Source organism: Molossus molossus, unplaced genomic scaffold (assembly GCF_014108415.1).
Source record: "Molossus molossus isolate mMolMol1 unplaced genomic scaffold, mMolMol1.p scaffold_m16_p_1, whole genome shotgun sequence".
Lineage (NCBI taxonomy): Eukaryota > Metazoa > Chordata > Mammalia > Chiroptera > Molossidae > Molossus > Molossus molossus.
In genome coordinates this window covers 208,124,446-208,149,254 of record NW_023425344.1, presented here as the reverse complement: position 1 = coordinate 208,149,254, position 24,809 = coordinate 208,124,446, and the positions used below count along the sequence as shown (strand labels likewise).

At 48.2% G+C, this 24,809-nt stretch overlaps 1 protein-coding gene across 1 annotated transcript in view; it reads left to right on the top strand.

Moving 5' to 3' along the window:
- The window catches only part of NID2 (nidogen 2), a 64,092-nt gene that overhangs the window by 23,933 nt on the left and 15,350 nt on the right, over positions 1–24,809 (top strand). The window contains exons 5-11 of the mRNA XM_036246503.1: positions 7,653–7,802; positions 8,207–8,452; positions 9,205–9,405; positions 10,727–10,957; positions 17,976–18,119; positions 19,025–19,153; positions 20,088–20,231. Coding sequence (XP_036102396.1) covers positions 7,653–7,802; positions 8,207–8,452; positions 9,205–9,405; positions 10,727–10,957; positions 17,976–18,119; positions 19,025–19,153; positions 20,088–20,231 — 1,245 coding nt within the window. The remainder of the gene's footprint in view (positions 1–7,652; positions 7,803–8,206; positions 8,453–9,204; positions 9,406–10,726; positions 10,958–17,975; positions 18,120–19,024; positions 19,154–20,087; positions 20,232–24,809) is intronic.

The window sequence follows — 24,809 nt, the reverse complement described above, 5'->3', positions numbered from 1 at the left end:
GCACTGCCTACTAAATGCCCAGCCATGACCCATCCTGCCTGGCTTTTCCACTGACCGGGTGCAGGAGTGTGGATTTTGGTGTTAGGTGGACTCAAGCTTGATTCCCATCTCTGCTGTGTGGTTTGGGGCAGAACAGATGCTTTGCTTGGCTGCTATTTTCCTCAGTTCTGAAATGGAAACGTTGTAGACCTCATTAAGTGGTTGTGAGCATTCAAGGTGGGCATCGGGAGCACCTTGCCCAGTGAATTTTAGTTTCTCCGTCAAGCTTCATAGCAGTCATCTTGCTAAAACAAGACATTAAGATTCAGTCGAGAAATCTAGATTCTTTTCAGATCATGTCTACACCAGGTAAAAACGTCCCAGTCCCAAACTCGTTCTGGCTCCAGTATATTACTTGCTTCGTTGTTTTCATAGTGTAGAACCAGCAATAAAATGAGTGTGCAAGCGTCCTCTGTCTGAGGTGTCCTGTTTCTCCAGGAGTGCTCGGAGCTTGTGCTCAAACCAGGAAGTTCCCTGAGCACCCGCCCTGGGCTGTCTCTGGCTGAGGCTCTGGTGGGCGTCTTCGCTGGCATTTGTGGAGTGCCCGCTGGGGCTCTAAGAGGGAACTCGGCCGAACACTGCGCTATCAGTTAGTCCTCAGATGGCCCTGTGAGGTTGTACTATTACCCTTCCCATTTTATGGAGGAGGAAACTGAGGCTGGAAATACCGAGCGACTCGTGAATGAGAGGCAGACCAAGACAAGGAAGTAGGCTGGGAGGTAACACGGGAAGGGTGACAGGTCAGGAAGTCGTGAAGGAGGAGGGGCTTGCGCCAGGCCTTTAGGTCAGAGCCTGCATTTTGAGAGAGAAAAAGTGGGGAAATATTCTGCACTGAGAGGTGGTGAGAATGGAGGTTAGAGGTGGACGTGGAGAGCGAGCATGTGAGTGGGTGCAGGGGGTGGGCGTGAGAGAGGCAGGGGGTGCTATGAGGAGCTTAACTCAACCTCATTCTGCACGACAAGCTAAAAAGGAGGAGGGACACCTCAGACCCAGGCTCCATTGCGGGGACCCTCTTCCTTCTTAGACGGCAGTGATGCTGGGAAAGCCCAGGTGTGAACCGAATTCCCTGTGGCTTCTGGTCCAGCTCTGCTTTTGGCCTTGGGGAAGACTGCAGGGATGTGTTCTCCAGCAGCTTCCACCCTGCACGGAGCCCACTCCAGCCTCCGGCGAAGGGCCCTCCGGGCAGCGCCAGGCTGCGGAGGGTCTGTGAACAGGAGGCCCCCATACCGGTGAAGAGCGGCATGGTGGAGCCTGCTGGTGGCTCGGCACTGGAGGTAAACCCCCACGCCCCAACCAGCATCACTGCGCGCATACTCATGCATCGAAAATAAACCAGCATGTAAATTGGAGGGAAAAGCATACCACTGTTTTCTGCTATAAATTTGGCTGTGGTTTTTCTTACTAGTCAGTCACTCCGGGAGGTGGGGAAAGGTAGCCACGCCTGCACCGCAGAGGAAATGCGGGTCCTAGCAGGGCCGCAGAGGAACTTACCCCGGCTGCCCCGCGGGAAGCTCCATCTCCCTGTGCGCACAGTGAACTCGGTCTGTGCCTTGGAGCCCGCCTCCCCGGGGGCTGGGCCAGGGCTGAGGACAATACCTGAAGTGTTTCTGGAAAAATGAGGATTGAAGAGGTGGATCAGAGCAAGTGCAGAGGAGACATTTTCTGTTTTTGTGAAAAACTTCCAATTAGGACATGTGTCAAGTACTTGGGCAGCGCCTTTGCTTTTTCTTCTCTTATGTCTCCTTACCCCATTTTTCTTTCTATTAAGGGTATGAGAAGAGTGAAAAAGCATTAAATGGGAGAAAATGAGATTTAAAAGTCCTTTTAAGATTCCTTGGGCAACTACCTACCCTCAGTTAACAAAACCTTCTAAAACAACTCATTCACACCTGGCCAGCCTCCGCCCTCCGCCCTGAGATCCTGAGATGCCAGCAGACCTGTCCCAGTCATTTTGACTCTGTGACAGGAGCTCCCTGGCAGGGTGTGGGTCCCCGGAGGGTCTGGAAGACAGCCTGCCCCTGCAGGTAAATTCAAAATGCTGATTTCCATCCCTGGCCTCTAGCTTCTGAACCAGAATCTTTGTTTTTAAACCGGATTCCCTGGTGATTCTGAAAGCCTACCACACTTGAGTGCTACTGGCATAATGGAAAGGGCATGGGAGTTAGAGCTAGAAGATCATGTAATCTCTGTGGACCTCAGTTTTCTTATCTGTAAAATGGAGACAATATCTCCTTATCAGAATAGGAAGAAGTGTGTGAAAATACATTCAAAACTATGATGTAAAAGGCATGTAAATAACCACTGAAAAAGAAAAACATGCTCCTTTGTTTTTGGAGATGCTCACAGCTGGGATCCAGGCACTGATCCACACCTTCAAGTCCTTCAGCATCTTTGCGTCTACCTGCGATTCCTACCGAAAGTTCAGCTTTTCTTCCCCTGGACAGAGAGCCATACATGGGATCACGTTTCTGGGTCCAGCTCTCCCCCTTGGTTCGGGAATGCACCGGCCTCTGGGTCACCTCCACCAAAGGGCCTTCACATTGCTTGCTAGCTTTAGGCCTAAGTGGACCATAAGCACTGAGATCCATTTCTCAGCTGGGCAGGAATTAATGCGAGAGTGTTCCTGAAATCCCACCCTAATTGGTCAGTTGAAATCCACTAACTGCAGAAATGTGCATTCTCTAGCTCAGAAATGGAAAGTTTGCAAATATCCTGAACATTTTCCTCAGTGAGGAGTGGCTGAGGCACGGATCCCTGGGATCCACCCAGAGTCTGTGTTGGTAGGTCTGAGGTGTGCTCTGGGAATTTGCATTTTTTTATTTTTTATTTTCTTGTTAATCTTCACCCAAGGATATTTTTCCAGTTTTTCTTTTCTTTTCGTCCTTCCTTCCTTCCTTCCTTCCTTCCTTCCTTCCTTCCTTTCTTTTTTTTTTTAAGATAGAGTGGAAGGGAGGGACAGAAAAATATATATAGAGAGAAACATTAATGTGAGAGAGACACATTGATTGGCCTGCTCCCACATGACCCTGACCAGGGCCAACCCAGCAACTCTTGACCCTTCAGTCTGAGGGCCAAAGCTCTTACTGCTGAGTCAAACAGGCCAGGGCTGGGAATTTGCATTTTTAACAGGTAGCCAGGTGATTCTGCTGCTGTTCAGAATCCCCTAGGGAAAGGCAATCGGTTGACTAGTGCTCTGCTGAGGGGTAAGTCGCTGTCAGAGCTGGGTTGGAACGTTCCGCCTGGAAGCTGTTGCTAGAAGTGATCTCCCACAAACCTGCTCCTCAGTCTTCCTGTCACAGTAACTGGAAGCTTCAACCTTTCAGTGTCCTCTTCCTATCCCCTCTCTGCTACCTCTCTCTCCTCTCTCCACCCCCACTCCATCCACTGGCAAACCTGCCAACTCCGCCCTCCATGTTCCAGGTCTGGTCCCTTCTCCTTGCCACCAGCACTTCCTACTGCAGAGGCACCCGCTTGTGCCTGAGGTTCCTGAAGTCAGATCATGCTACTCTTCTGCTGAAACTCCTCCAGCGCACTCAGACTCCAGTCCTCTCCTCCCTATGACTAGAGGTCCTAGGAAAACTGCAGGGTTACTGCTCTGCCTTCTCTCCTTTGCCCTCCCCTTCCGGCCTCTGGCCCCCTTCTCCTGAGGCCTGAAATTTAGAAGAGCAAATCGCCTTCCCCCTCTTGTCCTGAGCTAAATTTCTGCACCGCTCTTGACACAATCCTCCATACTAAATCATTTACCTGGGTCTTGACTTCTGCCGAGGAGACTGTAAGCTCAGCACAGGAATAAGTTGTCTTTAGTTTTCTGCTACAGCTCTAATTCCTAGACCAGCACCAGGCCCATAGTGAGTGCGCAATAAACATTTCTTGAATTAATGAATGAAAGAAAATTGCAACAAGCATTTACTTTTCACCTAATAAGCTGACACCGTAAATATTAAGTGAGCACACCTGTGCCTGCAGGCAGGCATGGAAAAGGGGTCCCAAAAGGAAGCCTTCTGTGCCCCCTCATGAGGAGCAAACCTGTCATCGTGCCCTGGTGTTGCTGTCCTGGGGCTGGAAGGCTGAGCTTGTGTTCTTGACCCAATAAGTTCCATCCTGAGAATGCAGTGTCTTACACACACCAGTTTTTAAAAAAATCCCCAGGCCAGCTTACCAAGAACTAATTTAATCCATGGCTTGTCTCATAATAACCTTTCATGGGAGTCTAACCATTATTTTTTGTTGTCAGAAAAATGTAGTCTGCATGCCAGTCAGCTAAAACGTCTGCAGAGCTGCATGTGTACGTGGCTGACTGCCTGGCTGTGCCTCTTCCAGCCATATCAAAGCCATGCCCACACCTAATGCGTCCATTAAATTAACCCAGTCTCCATGTCTGTAGGCCGCCTGCATCCCATCTCTCCCCGTTTATATAACCCAACCTTGGAATGGGAATTGGGTTGGAGAACAAGTCTTCACAAAATCACAAACAGAGGGAACATAAAACAAATCCATCATTTGGGGGGGGGGGGGGTGCAGAGCAGTGTTAGAGTTTGGTTTTATTTTTACCTGAATTTCCTGAAAAATACCTACCGTTTAGACCTGCATGAGATTGCTTTCTTACCTTGTGCTCAGAAGTATGTTAACATTTACGATGAACATTAGCAACTGCTGGCAATAAGCTGTGAGCAGAGGTGTCGTCCTGGTGTTAGAGATGAGGAAACTGAGACACTGCATTTCCTGGTGTCCCAGGGCCCCCTGAGCCATGGTGGTGCTTGGTTCTAGAGCTTGGCCCCCCTCCCCTTCCCCAACCCTTCCCCCGAGTCCCAGAGGGAGCTCCCTGGTGGCAGCCGGTCCCTCCAGGGGCCACTTCTTTGCACTTGGTTGTGACTTTGAGCTGGAGAAAACTGAGACTTCCACATACCCAAGTTACATTTATTTCTTTTTACCGAAACTGAGTTTTCATCCCCGTCCTTAAACCAAAGGTAGACAGGAACCTCTTATCATAATTTTTATCATTATCTATTCCATCTTGAGTTTTTGCCACTTTTCTGTTTTAAAAAATGTTTTCATGTTCACCAAACTGGAATTTCTCAGCTGTGTCCTCAGGCCCTGTCCCAAATCTTGAGTCACCAGTTTAGCTTCATTCTCACTCTGTTCCCAGATGTCCCTCCTGAGTCAAGATGATCTGTCCTGCCACCCCCTCAGCGTGTTGCTTGCTCAGGAATCTGTAAGCAGCAAAGTACTATCCCCAAGGCAATGCTGCGGTGCTGCCCTGGCCTCCGTCTCCCCATGTCTCCCGGGGTGCTGCGGGACCCCCTGGGGGGCTCTGCCCCCTCTCCCGGTGCCTCCCAGAGTGCTGCGGGGCCCACCTGGGGGGCTCTGCCCCCTCTTCCTTGTGTGTCTCCCACAGTGCTGCGGGGCCCACCTGGGGGGCTCTGCCTTTCCTGCCAGTACACCTGGTGCATAAAATGCGACTCAGACCTTCCTTGCTGAAGCCTCTGCTGACTAAGCCCAGCACCTGATTGGTCCTGAAGCCAGCTCTCATGCTGCAGGCCCAGGGTTCCCCTGGAGGCGTAATAGAGTGCAGCTGTGAAGAATCTGGAGCCAGACTTCCTGGGTTCAAACCCCAACTCTGCCACCTCCTGCCTGTGTGACTTCAGGAAAGGCACTTTAATCTGTACTTCAGTTTACTCATCTACGAAACCCATCCAAAGCATCCCCTGCTCTGTGGAAATGAAGTCCATAGGATAGTGTCTGGCATGTCTTAAGCACTGTGTCCGTGTTACTTTGTTCTTCCTGGCGGATGCTGTCTTTATGGAGCTGTAGTGTGACCTAGGTAGTGCTGCATCGTCCCCCATTGGCTTCTTTGTTTATGTTCTCTGCTGGGATTCTGGGTAAACATGGATTTTTCATTATTTTCCTTCCCCTCTCATTTCCTCCTTCCCAGACCTAGACCTGGGACACAACAGCCACCTGGTTTTCCCTAAGATAGGGCGAACTGTCCTCCTCGGGAGCTGGCTCCGTGCAGCAGTCTAGCACTGGAGTCCTGTGCCACCCTGTTTGGTGGTCAGCATGCTTCTGGCGTCTCCCCCACCCAGCCCCTGGGGACACAGGAGCAGAGGTGTGCACAGCCCTGTTACCTCCTGGTGGCTATGCTCAGGATTGGCACCATCCTATCAGGGAGAAAGCCCTCTCTTGCCCATCAGCGCCCACCCCCAGCCACATCCCACCCACTTGGCCATTTCCCTTCTGATTGATGGTGTCTGTGCCAATTCCTTTGTTTCTTGGTAGCACACGTGGCCTTCTTCCTTTGTCCTGAGTGGGACACGGAAGGAACTGGAGCATCGCTATTGCCCGGGTCTGCCGCGGCTCCTAGAAGAGCTGTGGCTGTGACCAGGCTCTTGCTGCGGAGAAGTCCTGCTTGGGCCACACCCACCACGAGGGAACTTGCAAAGACTCAGAGTATTTCTTTTTTTTTTTTATCCTCACCTGAGGACACTTTTTTTTTTTTTTTTAATCCTCATCCGAGGACATTTTTCCATTTTTTGTACAGACAGAGTGGGAGGGAGAGAGAGGAAGAGAGAGAGAGAGAAACATCGATGTGAAAGGGACACATCGAGTGGCTGCCACCCGCACGACCAACCAGGGCCAGGGACAAACTGCAACCGAGGTACATGCCCTTAGCGGGAACCGAACCCGGGTCTCTCCGGACCGCAGGCGGACGCTCTAACCGCTGAGCCAAACCGGCCAGGGCTCTTTTTTTTTTTTTGTCCTCACCCGAGGACATTTTTGCATTTATCTTCAGATAGAGCGGGAGGGAGAGAGAGAGGAAGAGAAAGAAACATCCATGTAAGAGAGACACATCGAGTGGTTGCCACCCACATGACCTCAACCAGGGCCGGGGACAAACTGCAACCGAGGTACATGCCCTTAGCGGAACCGAACCCCGGTCTCTCTGGTCCGCGGGCCGATGCTCTAACCGTTGGGCAAACCGCCCAGGGCAAGACTCTGAGTGCTTAACAGCCGATGGATTCCCTGGTCTTCCACCCTCCCCCTCCCGTCCTCCCCACACACTTTCCGAAGGGGGCTGTGTGTCCTTTAAGGCCCTTCTCCCTCAGGAAAACTATTTTTCCCGTGTGGTGAGACAACGATCGGTTATTCTCTTTCACTTCAGGGTCACCTAGAAGAGAAGAATGAATGGTTAGCCACAAAAGAACATGTCTTTCTTCTGTCTTCCTCTTAAGGGGCCATTACTATCAGGCTGAACCAAAACTGTTATCTTTGGCCATTTTTGACCCACAAGAGGGAAGTTCGGTGCAGGCCAGCCTCCCTCGCTCGCACGGGTCGGCTCTCTGACTGCACCTGGAGCCAGTGGGGACGCTCATCCTGGTCACCCGCTTGGCGGTGAGACCAGATGGGCGCCGTCAGCAGCTCTTCTGGCCAGAAGGCCCCGCGAGTTGATTCCCCTGTGTCGAATGTTGTTCCTGTCTCCTGGACATCAAAACCCCATGTGTTTATGACCGTCTATCCGATGTCAGGGAGCAGAGGCGGCGTCCACGATGAAGCTGGCAGCGCCGACGCCGCTGGATCGCTTAGTTCTTCTAATGCAAGTTTGTTTCCCTTTCCAGTCCTCACCCCCAGAGCTCCCAGCAAGCAGACCTGCGAACACAACCACAGACACTGCTCCCGCAGCGCCTTCTGCACCGACTACGCCACCGGCTTCTGCTGCCACTGCCAGTCCCAGTTTCACGGAAACGGGCAGCACTGCCTGCCGGCAGGTGAGGCACTGGCCTGGTGGCCCGGGGCTGCCCCGTGTCTACTTCTGCCGCTCGCTTGTGTCTAGCAGCCGCTGGGAGCTCTGCTTGTAGACCTGTGTCTCTGCTCCTGGAAGCGGAGCCCTGGGGACTTGCAGTTTGGGCTGATCTCCCAACTTGAGGATTAACCAGAGACGTTTGCTCCTTTCTGCCAGCTCGTTAGAGTCAAAGTGGATGGGAGAGAGGGAGGATGGGAGAAAGAGATGGAAGACAGGTGTATTTTGTACTTAGATGGATCAGTGGCTGGGTGAGGAATCCTGAAAATGGCTAAAGGCTGAGTTTCGGGGGTTGCAGCGGAATGATCTTTTCTGTGGGCCCATCTCCAGCCTGGACAGAGGTCGAGGTTGACTGGATGTGCTGGTTTTCAGGCGCACCTCATCGAGTCAATGGGAAAGTGAGTGGTCACCTCCTGGTGGGCCATACACCCGTGACCTTCGACGACGCGGACCTGCACGCTTACATTGTGAGCAATGACGGCAGAGCCTACACGGCCATCAGTCACATCCCACAGCCCGCGGCCCAGGCCCTTCTCCCCCTCACACCAATCGGAGGCCTGTTTGGCTGGCTCTTTGCCGCAGAGAAACCAGGCTGGGAGAACGGCTTCAGCTTCACAGGTGAGCAGGGCCTCTGAGAGGGCCGGTGGTCCCCAGGGCTTTGGGGGCCTTGCTCCTCGGATGCTTATTCAGTGGAGGAGCATTTGCTTCTTCAGTGCGCCAGGGCCGTAGGTGTGTAGTTTTCTGTCTGGAGGTGGTTAGGGATAATTTGGCCTCACAGGACTGTTTTCAAAAGACAGTGGTTTCTAATAAATGGCATCTGCTCCAATTCCTTTGTTCTTTGGTAGCACAAGTGGCCCTCCTGTCTTAATGGACAGGATCACTGGGAGCTGGAAGGAACCGCTGGAGCAGTGAGCCACCCCGGGGCGCTGTGGCTGCCTCCAGGTTGTCCTGACAAACAGCATGATTCCATTGGAGCACTTGTGTCTTCTCACCCCAATCTGTTGAAGTTTGTTTGTCAGACTTAGCTTACATGAGTTTTTATACACAGATCTGTCCAGTAAGGATGCACAAATGGTCACGGTGGGGCACCTGGCGATGACTCTGCGTCATGGGGAAGGGTACACCTTTCTTCTTCTCCCACCCTACCACTCTGACCTCCGTGAGTGTAGACCGGCGCCGCTCAGACTTTATCCAGCACACAGATCCCCGGGGTCCTTGTGACAATGCAGGTTCTCGTTCAGTAGGCCCAGAGTGGGGTCTGTGATTCTGTTTTCCTAGAAGGCTCCCAGGAGATGCAGTAGAAATCGGGAGGTGGGCGCATGCACTGGTAATTCTTACTAGAAGATGAAGACCTCTTTTCATCCCTCCAGGTGCTACATTCATTCATGACATGGAAGTTACTTTCTACCCAGGAAAGGAGAGGGTTCGAATCACTCAAACTGCTGAGGGGCTTGACGCAGAGGACTATCTGATCATCAAAACCAACATTCAGGGCCAGGTGCCCTATATCCCAGCAGGTTTCACAGCCCACGTGGCTCCTTACAAGGAGCTTTATCACTACTCGGACTCAGGTATGGTCTTCACATCTGTAAAATGGGAATAGTACATATCTCTCAAGCTAGTTAGGAGGATTAAGTGTTACTACATGGAATGTCCTTAGACTAGCCTGTGGCACATAAAATAAGCTCAGTGTCATTTTTTATGATTTTGATGTTAATATAAAATTTATAGTGTGCAGGGTGCCAGCTGCTATACACAAGAATCTAAATGTCTCTACCCAGTACTTTCAAATAATACTAATGTAATTATGAACAACCTTGTCTTTGGGGTTGGCAAGGATGTCATAATATAGTTTTTAACCATTTTGCTCTCTGGCCCATGTCAAAACATTGATTGTTGGAATTTATATCCATCCCATGACCTTATATTAGCCTGCTTTAAAATCACAGAGAGACATGCTGCCCAGTGTTGTAAAACTAATGCCAGGTTTGGAGTCAGAAAATCATACCCTGGATTTGCCACTGAAAATAGGTGGGGAAAAGGTCACTCGTCTGAGAGCCTGTTGTCTCATCTTTAGAATGAGAATCACACCTTTTCTGTCTACCTTACATGGTTGAGATGCGTAAAGCGCTGTGTTGGGGAAAACCCGCCCGAGTGCAGATAGTGGCCCAGTCACGGCTGCCGTCCTGCAGCACCGCGGTTTGCTCTGAGGTGCGCCTTTCCCCGGCGCTTCCTCTCCTCCTGTGCGAGGACTGGAAACCGGGCAGGAGACGCAGGGAAGAGGGCTGCTGAGGCCTGGACTGCACACAGAATAGTGGTCGGCCAGGTAACTGGCCTGTGCTCCCAACTCCGGACTCAGATTAAGAGAAGTGATCCCTTCCTGTCCCTGGAACCCTTCACACTTACCAAGTGCGGGGTGTAGGGAGCCGTCAGCTTGTGTGATGTAGAGAACGGACTGGTTAAAATCTCGGGGTGCAAAGTCAGGCCAACTTGAATTCCATTTTTAGCTCCACCACATACCAGCCCTGCATCTTAGACTGACTTCTGTAAGGCTCTGTGCCCATGATCACAGTCCTCACCTCACGGGCTGCTGTGAGGAATAAACAAGGCAGCACATAAAGTCCTCGGCATGGTTGGCACACTGTAGCCCTTACTCTTCACGTATAACGAGCGATGACTGGACTGCCCACCCTCAGCACGTTGGCTGAGTGTCAGCTCAGGTTCTTGGGACTGCCTTGCAGGTTTCCCATGTAGACCCAGGAACTTCCCAAGGGAACATGTTCCAGGAATTAGGTAAAAGACTCTGTGCAGAAAAATACACTCTAGGTGAAAATCTCTGTATTTAATATTTTTCAAATTTACCACTTTGCCTGTATAATGTGTCTGTTGCAGCCGTGACCTCCACAAGTTCCAGAGACTACTCGCTCACCTCTGGTGCTATCAACCAAACATTGTCCTACCGCATCCACCAGAACATCACGTACCAGGCATGCAGGCACGCCCCCAGAAGCCGGGGCACCCCTCACACCCAGCAGCTGAATGTGGACCGGGTCTTTGCCTTGTACAGTGATGAAGAAAAAGTGCTTAGATTTGCTGTGATCAACCAAATTGGCCCTGTCGAAGGTACAGTTTCCTGTTTCGTTGTTCTTAGGCAAAATTACATGGAACCTTTCTTAATTCCTTTTTGAGTGGCCTCAGAATGATTCACAGAGGTTACTAAAGGTCACTGTGCCAGGCTCTGTGTTATGTGCCGGGTGTAAAGACAAATAAAGCAGAGTCCTGTCCCTGAGGTGGAGACAGAGGCAGAAATGGAATTTCGAGAACAGTGTCCTTGCCAAACTCGGGAATAGAGCATCCTATGTGAGGCTAGGTTGTAGCTACAGTTATGAGCAGCAGTCTGTATTGGGGATACACCTGTGAACAAGGTGGAGCCAAGTTAGGGGGAGAATGATGCTGATAGGTAATTGTTATAATTGTGATAAGCACAGTCTGGAGGTTCAGAGAAGCTGTCTCTAAGGAAGTGACATTTTAGCTAAAACTTAAAAGATGAGAAGGATTTCATTAAATCAAAGTGGGACAAAAATTCAGTGCTCCCCAAAAACAAAACAAAATAGAATTGACATGTATGAAAGACCCACAGCTAACATCATACTTAATGAGGAAAGACTGGATGCTTCCCCTATAAGATCAAAAATAAGACAAGGGTTATTAGTCAAGAAAGTGAGATAAAAGACATTGGAAACGGAGAAGTAAAATGATCTCTATTCTTATATGACATGTTCTTATATGTAGAAAAATCTAAGGAATTCGCGTTAAAAAACTATTAGAACGAATAAGTTCAGCAAGGTTGCAGGATACAAGATCAATATACAAAAATTAATTGTATTTCCATATAGTAGCAATGAGCAAGCTGAAAGAAAATTAAGAAAATAATTCCATTTCAAAAAAAATAAAAAAATTAGGAATAAATTATACATCTTTTAAAAGTGCAATATGTCTATATTGAAACCTATAAAACATTTTTTGAAAAAAAATGAAGATCTGAGTAAATTGGAAAACATTCCATGTTCACAAATCAAAAACCTTAATATTGTGAAGACTGCAATGCTTCCTAAATTGAGCTATAGATTCAACACAATCCTGTCAGCTGGGTTTTTTGGAGAAACTGACAAGTTGATCCTAAAAATCTATATGGAAATTTAAGGAGTCCATAAGAACCAAAATCATCTTGAAAAAGAACAACGAAGTTGGAGAACTTATACTTCCTGATTTCAAAAGAGAATAATCAAGACTGTATGCAAGACTGTATGACCCCGGCATAAAGATAGACATACAGGTCAATGGAACAGAAGTGAGAATCCAGAAATACACAATATTTTGTGAATATTCATATACAATTAATACACAATTGATTTTGACAAGGGTGCCAAAATAATTCAATAAGGAGAAAGGCTAATCTTTTTAACAAATGGTTCTGGGACAACTACTGGATATCCACGTGTAAAAGAAGGAAGTTGGACCTCCACCTCATACCATGTACAAAAATTAACTCAAAATGGGTCAAATACTTTAAGATCTAAAATTCTAGAAAAAGACATGGGGTGAATTTCCATAACCTTGAATTTTCTGGTGGCTTCTAAGATAATGATACTAGAAGCATAAGCAACAAAAGAAAAAAATAGATGTATGGATGTCACCAAAGTTAAAAAGTTTGTGCTTCAGAGGACATTATCAAAAAAGAGAAAATATGTGCAACTCATATATTTAGTAAGGGATTTGAATCTAAAATAGATGAAGAAACAGCTTAATAATAAAAAGAAATAATTTAAGTAAAAGATAAGCAAAAATTATGGATAGGCATTTCTCTGAAGATTTGCAAGTGTCCAATGAGCACGTAAAAAGATGCTCCACATCACCCGTCCAGTGTGGCTCAGTGGATTGAGCATCGTCCCATGGACTGAGAGGTCCTGGTTCGATTTCTGGTCAGGGCACATGCCCAGGTTTCGGGGTCGATCCCTGGTAGGGGGTGTGCAGGAAGCAGCCGATCGATGTTTCTCTCTCATATCAATGTTTCTCATATCGATGTTTTTATCTTTCTCTACCTTCCCCTCTCTCTAAAAAAATTAATAAGAACATATTTTAAAATAGGATGCTCAACATCATTAGTTAGCAGGGAGATAAAACCCACAGTGAGATACTACTTTACAAGAATGTGTATGATATAATAAAAGAACACATCAAGTATTGGTAAGAATGTGGAGAAATTGAAACCCTCATACATTGCTGATGTAACTGCAAAATGTGATAGCTGCTGTGAAAAACAGTCTAGCAGTTTCTCAGAGTTAAACACAAATTTACAATTGAGCAATTCTACTCCTAGCTCTAAACTCAAGAGAAATGAAAACATATGTTCCCACAAAAACTTGCACATGAATATTCATAGCAGTGTTATTCATAATGGCCAAAGGCGGAAAAAACCCAACCGTCCATCGGTCGATGAATGAATTTTAAAAATGTCATATATCCATACAGTGGAATATTATTAAACATAAAAAGGAATGAAGACTGCCATACATTACAATATGGATGAGCTTTGAAAACATGCTGAGTGAAGGTAACAAGTTAGAAAAGACAACACATTACAGGATTCCATTTATATAAAATGTCCAGAATAGGCAAATCCAGAGACAGAAGTAGATTAGTGGTTGCCTAGGGCTGAGGAAATAATAGGGGAATAGGTCATTGATAGCTCAAGGGTACAAGGTTCCTTTTTGCAGGGGTTAAAATATTCTAAAATTGATTGTGGTGATGGTGGCACAATTCTGTGAATATACTAAAACCATTTAATTGTGCATTTTATTTTTTTTCATTTTTAAAAATTTCTATTTGCAAGGAATGAGCACTTTAGATGAGTGGATTATATGTAAATAATATCTTAACTGGGGGAAAAAAACCATCACTGTAAAGCAATGGTTCTCATACTTCAGTCTACACTAGCCTCACCTGTAATGCTTGATAAAAATGCAGGTAAAAATGTTCTAGGCCTGCCCTGGCTGGTTGGGCTCAGCAGTTAGAGCGATGGCCTGGGAACCAAACAGTTGCAGGTTCAATCCCCGACCCCTGTCAGGGTCGTGAAGGAGGCATTGATGTGTCTCTCTCACATCAATGTTTCTCTCTCTCCCTCTCCCCTTCCTCCCTCATTTCTTCTGTCTCTCTCTCTCTCCCTTCCCCCTTCCTCCCTCATTTCTTCTGTCTCTCTCTCTTGCCTTCTCCCCCCTCTTCCACTCTCTCTAAAACTCTGGAAAATATCCTCCGGTGAGGATTAACAACAACAAATGTTCTAGGCCTATGAAGGCATGAAAGGACATGAGGAACCGGGTATTGCTGGGTGAAAGAAGCCAGTCTGAAAGGGCTACATACTGTGTGATTCTAACTGTACGACCTTCGAGAGAGACAGTAGAAAGATCAGTGGTTGCCAGGGGTTCGAGGCGGGGAGAGGAGAGGGAGGTACAGCCTACTCTCATCCCCCATGGCACTGCTCCTCCGTGTGGACCTCGCTGGCCTTGAGGCCGCCTTGTAATTCAGACCAAATTTTACAAGAGGGGACGTGTATTTGTAGCCCTTCACGTTTGCACCCGCCTCATCCACCCCCACAGAAAACGGCAGTGCTGTTCATTCTCCCTGAATAGGAGAAAGCCGGGGGAGGGTGCAAAAGAGAAAGAAAAATGACAAAAAGAACCCCCACCCCCACCCCCCGTCACTGCGTAGCAGTATCTTCCTAAGACTTTCCCACTGTTCCAGAGGAGCGATGATCGGTTGGAATGTCTGAAGCAGCACAGCGGCCCTGATGTGGGAGCCCCTGGCTCCCCGGGGGGCCGGGAGGAGCTCTGTGGTCTCCCAGCCCCCAGCCCGCCGCAGCGGTTGGGCTTCAGGCGGGTTGGCTGTCTCCTGCCCTTGCTCCCACTTTGGGGCTCCTTCTGGCGAGTTGAGGAGACTCTGGGCAGAGGGCTCCGTCCTGAAGCTGAACGGGCTGTTCCTTTAAGGAAAACCATTCTTCCCTTCTTGATTAAATGAGTAAATTAGTTCCAGATCCCCTGTCAGAGAGTCCAGCTGTTTAAGAGGGAGGGGGCAAAACAGAAAATGTCCCAAAAAGGGTATTGCTCCTCTTTGCTTACTATAATAGGAGACGAGCTAACAAACCACAGAGAATGAATAGCCACATGGTTTTAGAAATGTGCTTTTGAAAACCGAGTTTAGTCAGCAGGGCCCTGTGCTCAGGTCTTAACACTTGGTTTAATGCTCTGCTGTTGTCTTCTTGGAACGCTTGGTGGTTGCCCTGGCTCCACGTTTTCCCGGTGCACTGGGCTCTGCAAATTCTGTGGCCAGGCCTGTCTGTGACGCGTGTTTTAAATCAGTATCATGGCATTGTGGGCATTTCCCCCCCATTTCAGGGAGGCCAGTGTATCCTGTCCACCTTTGCAAATGCTACATTTTTTTTTTTTCTTTTATGCCCAGCAGGGTGGTGGGCTCTTATATACTCACTCATCTGCTCTGGAATGTACTAAGGTAAAAATTTGATGCTGGAAAGTACTGAGCAAGAAGGCTAAGCATTAGTATTTATAAGTTAAAACATTATGGAGCTCTTGTCCCCCTTTGGCTGGACAGGCCAGGCATTTTGTACGGAACGTTCCCCTAAAGTGGAGAAATAACGAGGGAGAAGCGGGTTCTCGTCTTACACTGGGCCTCCAGGGGGGGCAAGACCCTGTCATTAATGTAGCACAGGCTGGGATTGACTCAGGATCTTGTTGTACACTATTAAGGTAACCCAGCGACCACAACCCCAGGTCTGTGCTTCCATCCTGTCTTCCGAGAGCCCTGGAGAGAGGGATGAGGGGTGTCCAGGGATGTCCGTGAATTGGGGACCGGGCATACACCCGTGTGCTTAGGTTTGGAACGTGCTGAGCCACTGGTTGGTCCTCTCTTCTTGGCATGGATGCTGCTGCTCCAGCCAGTTGTCATTGAGGTGAACCAAGAAGAAATCCATGGCCTGCTTTTGTATTTTTCAGGCCATCCTATGGGAATCAGTGCCATGAGACCATCTCAGGGCCAGACACACTGTGTGCCTCTTAGAAAGCAGAGGGCAGGAGTTGGCCCGAAAGCTCGAGTGTCCCATCAGGGACTCAGCCAAGGCATCCGGTTCCAGCAGGAAACGGGGAGAACCCTAGTGCGGGGAGTGGGCAAGGACGGGGGCACCGGCCAGGCGTCCTGAAGGACTGGGAGGACGTTCAGTCCCTGGGGCAGTGACAGTAGCGAGCCCTTGGGTCCAGACTCGGGGTTACTTTGGGCAGGGCCTGCCCACATGAGGTCCGCAGGTAAGGAGGCATGGGGCAGACAGAAATGAGAAGGAACCCAGAAGGAGGTGGCATTGCCACCGTCCGTCCATAGACGCCAGCACGCTGGTTTCTGGGGACGCGAGGGGCTGATGCGAGCCAGGACTTGGAGCGCACTGAGCTGGCGGCGAAGACGGGGCATCAAGCATGGAAATCCAAGGCAGCCCCAGCTACCGCGACTTGGATCGAGTCCCACCGGCAGCAGAGAGGGCTTGACGTGGAGTCTGGAAGGTTTGGGTGCGGCTTCTGAAATCTTTCCGATCGAAGACCAGAATTCTAGGGAGTGAGACAAAGATAGAATTTCAAGGGAGAAGGAAGAACACAGGCACTGGGAACTGAGTAGGCCTGCCTGGGGGAAGGGCTTTTCACATACATTGTGTTGGATTTTCTTTAACTTCTTCAGTGGTTCTAGCAGATAATAAGCATTCTTTGTATTCTCATTTTATACCTGAGGAATGAAAAGTACATGGAAGTGCCCACGGTTATGAACTCATCCTGGCTGGGTGTTTAGGGCCCTTTCCAGCACGAGCTCTCTGAGCCCTTGGCTTAGACTAGAACACGTTACGAAGTCCCTTTGACTGTAGTTGTGGCAGAATGGTGGAAAGCAGGGTCTCTGGCGCCAGATTGCCTGGCTTTTGGCTGCCATTGTTAATTCTGATCCAAAGATATTTTTTCCATTGATTTTTAGAGAGAGTGTGTGTGTGGAGGGGGACACCAATGAGACAGACACATTGATTGGTTGCCTCCCAAACATGCCCTGACAGGAGCTGAGAATTGAACCTGCAACCCAGGTATGTGCCCTTGACTGAGAATCAAATCCACTACCCTGCCAGGTGCAGGCCAATGCTCTAACCACCAAGCAACACAGGCCAGGGCACTGCCTGGGTTTTTATCCCAACTGCATCCATCTCTTCTGGCTGTGTGATGTCGGGTGGGTTACTCAGCCTCTCTGTGCTGCAGTAACAATGATGATGATACCTTTCTCACAGTGTAGTCATGAGGATTTAAGGGGAAGTGTGTAAAGGGTTTAGAACAGTGCCTGGCAGATAGCACTCAATAAACATTACTATTACACTCTATCTGGAAATAAAATTATTTAGGGAAGATTTCAGATGTTAATAGTCATCACTACTTAGTGGAGAGTGGGTCCGTGGCAAGGTTAGTCCTAAAACGTAAATACTGCAAAAATCATTCCTCTTTATTTTGTAAAAGCAAGGTTTTCTCATTATTTGATTTTGACTTATAGTTAATTTTGGTGAGATATTGCCCAATTTAGAAGCAGAAATTTTTTATGAGTCCTGGCTGTACTGCTTCCTGGCTTTGTGAGCTTGGGCAATTTTTCCAATATTGCTCACTTACTTTCCTCATCTAGGAAGATTACCAGTAATGGGGATGACACACCTCAGAATTACCCTGAGAAGCATTCACATGAGATAACACACCAAAAGCATTTCAAAATAAAAGGATGCCATGTATTGGATATTTTTATTCCCTGGACACAAACCTACTGTATGCAAGAAAAGGTTAGCTGTCTGTCAGATAGGCAAGGGGAAGCCATTCTGGAATTTAAAACTGCTATGCAGATACTCTAGCCTAGCTTTGGATATTAATAATGTTGTAAGGTTGCTACGTGGGCCCCAAACACAAAGTATACGGTTGGTACCAACAACTCTTGGATCTCCTTCCTTTATTGCCATTCTCTTACCAACAGCCAGATTGTGCTGTGGTTTATTTCCTCTCTACCCACACAGAGCACCCAGACCCTGCTCCAGTGAACCCTTGCTATGATGGGAGCCACACATGTGGCACGACAGCTCAGTGCCAGCCGGGGACAGGTGTAGACTACAGCTGCAAGTGCGCATCTGGGTACCAGGGAGATGGACGGAGTTGTGTGGGTAAGTGGTGTGTGCTCTTGCATGGAGTCCTCCAGCACTGTGTTTATAAAAGACAAGGGTCTGTCTGCTTAACCATCTCCGCTGATCCATGAGGTCAGCAGCTGCCAATCTAAAGACGGCAATTTAAAAGCTGAGGTGTATTCTGGTTTGAGAGGACGGTTTAGAGGTGGGTGTTGGGGATGGGACTGTGAAAAGAAAGACATCTATTGCAAGTCCTGGATATTTTGAGTTTTTAGGTTTTGTAATTTTAAGTCTAGATTAAGTATTTCTTACATCTACTAAACAGTACATGTTCCGGTTCTCTTGATTTCAGACATTGTTTCTTCCACCTGTTATATTCCCTCCAAAAGCAGCAGTAGAAATTTCTTTACATTTTAAAAGAAAAATTGCTACATGACATTTTTCTTCCAAATGTTCAAAAGATTTTCAGAATATTTCTTCAAAATATATCTCCCCGTGCAATACTAGGCTAAGTGAAATAAGCCAATCAGAATGACAAATATCACACGATCTCACTTTTTGTGGAATCTAATGAACAAAATAGAGCCAGAGACATGGAAGCAGGGAACAGACTGACAAACCTCAGAGGAAGGGAGGGGAATGGGGGCGTAGGGAGGAGGGTGTCAATGGAGGGAAAAGGAGAAATATCTGTAACAAAAACAAATAAATTAATTAAAAATTACATACATTCTCCCTGGGGTCATACACTTGAATACCGAAATGTTATTTATGATTGCAACATGCATCCGTAGTGGTGCTCAGAAACCCTGCATTTGGACTCCTGATCAGTCCACGACCTGCGAGTCCCGTTGAAGCCTCCTCGGGGTGAGAAAACATGGTTTTCAGACCTTCCACCTGTGGGGCCCTTGACTTGTTCAGCACTTTTCTGTTCTTTTTCTTCCTAGATGTGAATGAATGTGCAACTGGCTTCCATCGCTGTGGCTCCAACTCCGTGTGCACCAACGTGCCGGGAAGCTACCGGTGCGAATGCCGGGGCGGCTACCAGCTGGCGGAGGACCGGCACACTTGCGTCCGTGAGTGCCGCTGGCCCCTCTCCCCAGGAGCGGCTGGGCCTGGGGCTGGGCCTCCGCTCCCTTCCTTAGCCTCCCACTTCCGCCGTTCAGGGGCTCTGCTGGTTGCTTTTTCTAGAAAACATACAGTTTACGTTAAAATAACCCGAGGCCATGGCTCAGTTCAGCCCTGGGGTTCGTTCGTTTTGTTTTCTGTTGCTTTGTTGTTTTTCTCTGAATGGATATTTTTGGTGTTGAGATATTGAAGAGTGTTCGCCCCAGCTGGGACTCCTGTGAGTCTCGGTATCTGGTCCAGTCAGGTAACGAGACTATGAACCTCTCTAATAAATAACAACAGCTCTAGATAGAGGTCAACTATTTCTCAAATTAGAATTAAGTAGATTTGTGTTCAAAGATGCTTCTCCCACTTGACCAGCCAAAGACCTCCATCTATAACAAAATACCCTTTACTAAGGTTCCTGCCACCGCCCCCCCGCAAAAAAAGTGGATCCAAAACAATTAGAATTCCAAATTTAACCCATTGGCAGAGTTTGATGAGATTAGAGAAAATATGCTTTTTAATCCAGTGGGATGAAAAAAGTAGCAGTGATCATAGAGACTGTGTGTGTGTGTGTGTGTGTGTGTGTGTGTGTAACAGGCATTCTGGGGAGATATAAACTTTAATCAAGGACTGTTTGGATGAACTTCGTGCGTAGTGTTTTAACCACAAACCCAGACCAGAACTTCCTGAATTTTAATATGCATACAAACCGTCTGGCGATCTTGTTAAAATTCAGATTCTGATGCCCTGGCTCTGGGACGGGGTCTGAGATGCTGTGTTCCTTCTTAGCCTCCAGATGTCCCAATGCTATTGGTGGGCAGATGGTGCTGTGAAGAGCAAAACTCACCTATTTGCAGGCCTGAACTCTCGGACATCCTTGCCTTCTTCTCTTTTTAGTGATTACCCCGCCTCTCAACCCCTGTGAGGACGGCGGCCATACCTGTGCTCCCGCTGGCCAGGCCTGGTGCACTCACCATGGAGACGGCACCTTCAGCTGCGCCTGCCTGCCTGGTTACACGGGCAATGGGCACCAGTGTGCCGGTGAGTTCCTGCGGGTCAGCCTCAGCAACGATGCAACGTCCCCTTGGGTAACCATCCCCGCTCAGCCGGGACCTGGTTTAGAAAGGACCCCTCCCGTTCTTTGGCTCACACAGCTTTGGAATTGTCAAAAGAGAAAGAAAAGACTTGAGTCAAAAAGAGGGGCCAAGAGGGGACCTCCCTCACCGGACTGTTGAGCATGTATGGCTGTCCTTGGGGGAGATGTGGCTGGGGCATGAGGGCGCCACTGCCGGCTGGCCGCTTCTGGTCCTTGGAGCCCAGCATAGGCTGGAGGGGCTTGGGGAAGGTCTTCGTCTCTGTTAGGGTGTCTTCTTCTTTCCGTCTCTTTGCTTAATGACCTCATTCAGCACTTTCAGTTGTGCCTAATTTTTAGTTGCTATTCCCCTGCTTGGAGTAATATTTTAAATTCTTTTTTCTTTACTGATTTTTAGAGAGAGAGAGAGAAACATCAATGAGAGAGAACATCAATTGGCCACCTCCTGCATGCCCCCAACTGGGGATCGGGCACACAACCTGGGCTTGTGTCCTGACCGGGAATCGAACCAGCGACCTCTTAGTTCATGGGTTGATGCTCAACCACTGAGGCACACTGGCTGGGCTTGAAGTAATATTTTAAGCAATATCTAAACATACATGTAATTCTTGCTCTTAATTTTTTTCCTTCTCTTTCTGTGGGGGGAGAGAGCAAGCATGAGAAACTCTACAGATATAAAAGGATATTAACACACACCTAAGTACTCAAAAATTTTCTCTCAGAAATCTACCTTTAAGACTTTGTACAATATTTTATAAAATCACTGAACCAGAATGCAAGACTCACTATTCAGATTTAACTTAGAAATAATGTGTGAAGTTGTTTCTGAAAAACTAGGTATAACCCTCCAGGTCTAAAGGTTCAAGAAACTGGGATTAGTAGTAGTTTAATCTAGCGACCATTCAGTGTTAATCTACACAGTCCACTCAGTAGCATGTGATTGAGCTGAAATTCAACTTCATGCTGTCTGTCCATTAGTAATACGTGCAGATTATGGTAAAGTCAGACACTGGGGCTGAGGGAATGGTGAGAAGAGGGTTTGGAATGGAAAAAGGTCTCTCTTGGGAGCATCACCCTGGACGGCAGGCGCCCCCCCTCCGGAACTGCTGCTTGCATCTGCCGCTGCACACCTGGGCCCGCTGAGCTGATGTGCCAGGAGCAGCCTTGTCACTCCTGGGAGCTCCATAACACATATAAAGAGCCCGGGCCGTCCCTGGCTGGTGTGGCTCAGTTGGTTGGGCATAGTCCCATCATGGGTTTGATTCCCCATCAGGACACGTGCCTGGATTGCAGGCTTAATCCCCAGTAGGGGGCATGCAAGAGACAGCCAGTAGATGTTTCTCTCTCATATCGATGTTTCTCTTTCTCCCTCTCCCTTCCTCTCTCAAATATATTTTAAAAGAGAAAATAAGCACCCCTCCCTCCTCACTGGAGGTTTGAGTCTCATCCTTCTCCCATTCTTGGCTTCAGCAGGACAGGCTGGCTGGACCAGCAGACTGAGACAGTATGTTACGGACAGACCACATGAGTCGGGGCAGCACAGCCCTCCACTTTCCAGATGTGGAGGGCCACTTGGTCTTGTTTGGATCTTGCTGTTTAATCTATTCATGTTTCCTCTTCTGTATAGAAGCTCTGCTTATGGTTTTCTTGAAAACATAGTTCATATTGAAATGACCTAAAGCTGTGCCTCACCCTCCGTTCAGGCCTGATTCCTCCGATCCTCCACCAAAAAAACCACCCCCAGCTTTAGACAGCTCAAGTGTTTCTCAGATTAGAATGAGGTCGATTTGTAATTCACAGTTGCTTGTCCCATTGGACAGCCATAGAGCTCTGTCTGAATAGGCTCTTTACCGATGGGGGTCCCTTCCACAGGTCTGGGGGTCTGGGTGAGGACCACAGACTCCTTGTTTATGTCAAGCCCCACAGTGGGAATAATGCTTTTTCTACTCTTGTGGGACATATCATTCAGTTCTGTTTAACACACTACTGGTTCTGAGAAATGAGAATACATAGAGAAAAAAAAGTCTTGTCAGTAGAATTTCATATTTCAATATCTGGCTGCTCAGGTCAGCAGAGATGGTGCTTATGAAGTATTTAACGTCTTAGGTCTTTGGCTTAAAGCAGAATAGTTTACATGAATTGCAGTGATGAGTGTTAATCATCAGAATGTTGAGTTAGATGCTACTTTGCCCTAATCCCTCTACAATCATTCTCTCGTCCTATTTTACTCCTACTCTGTCCTGTAAAACTTTGGTTACCTCTGTTGTTCTCTGCTTTTAGAATTCTCTCTGGAACCCACAAATTTACAAATATGCCAGACACATCAGTTGCTTCCCCAGTGTGTTGATGATCTTGCTGTGTAGTGAGTCACCCCAAAGTAGGGCAGCTTAGAACAACACACACTTATTACCTCTAGGTCGGGGCCTGGCTTAGCTGGGTCCTCTCACAAGGGTCCTCTTTAGGGCCCTCAGAAGGCTGCCGTCAAGGGGTCTGGTAGGCTCGGGGTCTCATCTGAAGAACCAATTGGGGAAAGAGCCTCACAGGGTTATTGTAGGATTAAGTCCCTTGAAGGACTGTTGGCCTGAGAACCTCAGGTCCTTGCTGGCTGTTGCCTGGAGGTGACCCTCACGGACCTTTCCAATGAGGAAGTTGACTTTATCAAGGCCAGGGGCAGAAAGTCTGCCAGCAAGATGGAAGTTATAATCACAGAAATGCTATCCCCTCAATAGTACTGCTTTTGTGTATTGGTTAGAAGCAAGTTATTCAAGGGAAGGGGACCACTCAAGAGGTGAATACCAGGAGGGAAGAGGGATCTTTGGGGCAGTCTGAGAGGCTGTCTCCCATAGTCAGTTACCATGTATTTGCCTTCCAAGCTTTCAGACTGTGATAGTACCAAACGAATAGCCGTTTTCCTACAGACCTGCACCGTGCATAAATCAGGCTGGGCTTGCAGTATAAGTGTGTGTGTGTGTTTGTGTGTGTGTATGTACACATGCATGTACATATTTAAAGGCATGTGTCCCAATGACCATATAGATAAGGGCTCTATTTTGTGGAAAGTATGCATTCTTTTTTTTTTTATCCTCACCCAAGGACATTTTTTTGATATTTTGTTCAGATAGAGTGGGAGGGAGGGAGAGAGAGAGAGAGAGAAACATCGACGTGAAAGGGACACATCCAGTGGTCGCCACCCACACGACCCAATCAGGGCCGGGGACAAACTGCAACCGATGTACGTGCCCTTAGTGGGAACCGAACCCAGGTCTCTAGACCGCAGGCCGACGCTCTAACCGCTGAGCCAAACCGGCCAGGGCGAAAGTATGCATTCTTAACACATACTTTAAAAAAAATTCCTGAACTAGCAATAAAAGGGTGTAGGAGTTTTTCTCCAGCCAGTGTGTTAAAATCCTGGTTCCCCGGAGAGGCCGTACTTGGCTTTAGGTTCTCCATCTAGTCTGAGTCATTAGCAGGAAACACTTTATTCAAGTGGAGTTAAATCACTCCTTGCTCCCCTCAGTCTGCAGTGATCTCAGCTCGGTATTGGTAGGAACTGGATGTTTCTCAGGCATGTTTATCCTTACAGATCCTTGGCGACTTTGCCAAGTGCAAAAACAGATTGTCTTGAGTTGGACCTTTCCAGAGAGGAGCAAGTGTGAGTTGAGGAACTGGGTTCCAGATGGCCCGTTACCCAGAGCCTCCGCTGCTCGGGAGGGACACGAGGGGAGGTACTTACATTACTCTCTCAGGTTTTCCGCTCTAAGGATATGATATGAGTAAGGTGTGGTAAAGTTGGTGCAGCCACAGGAGGAGAAAAGAACAAGACTTAAAGGGGAGGAGTTTACTATTATCAGGGGACCAGCGGGGAGTTGGATGTGCCCCGCAGGGCCACAACCAGCAGGATGCTTGACAGAACCGTGGGCGTGAGCACTTGTCGGCCAAGCTTTCTCTGGGGTCTGGAGTGGGAGGGAAGTTAATGGGCACCAGGAAATTTCACTGTATGGTTCAAACCAGATGGGGGTGGGGGAGGCTAGAGTCCACCGAGGGGTTTTGTTTTGAAGGAATTTCAGCTGGTTTGGGGTGTGGCTCAGAATTGGGGCAGTGGGAAGAGCGTTGACGCACCAAAGCATGAACTCAAAGTGGAGGATTTTTAACACATTCTCCAAACAGGTTTTTTGTTAGCTTAACGGACGCTGGAAAGGAGAAGTGTGCTGGGATGGTGCCACCCGTGGTCGTCTGAGTAGTGTGGGGGCAGTGCCATGCCTTGGACATCCTAGCCTTGACCTCCGTGTGCTAACAGCCCTAAAGACCCTTAGTGGTGATCATTAGGCTTAAATGCCCTGCTCCCCCAGGGGTACAAGGAACGCTCCTCCCTTGGCAAGGGGCTGGGAGACTTTCCATATTTTCTCTCCTGACACTTGATATCCTGTGAAATAGAGAAGAGTGCTCTACACAAACGTTCCAGTTACCCCTAAACCCCGCAGTCCGTACTCCTGAGGGGCCACAGCCTGCTCGGAGCTCAGACCCGG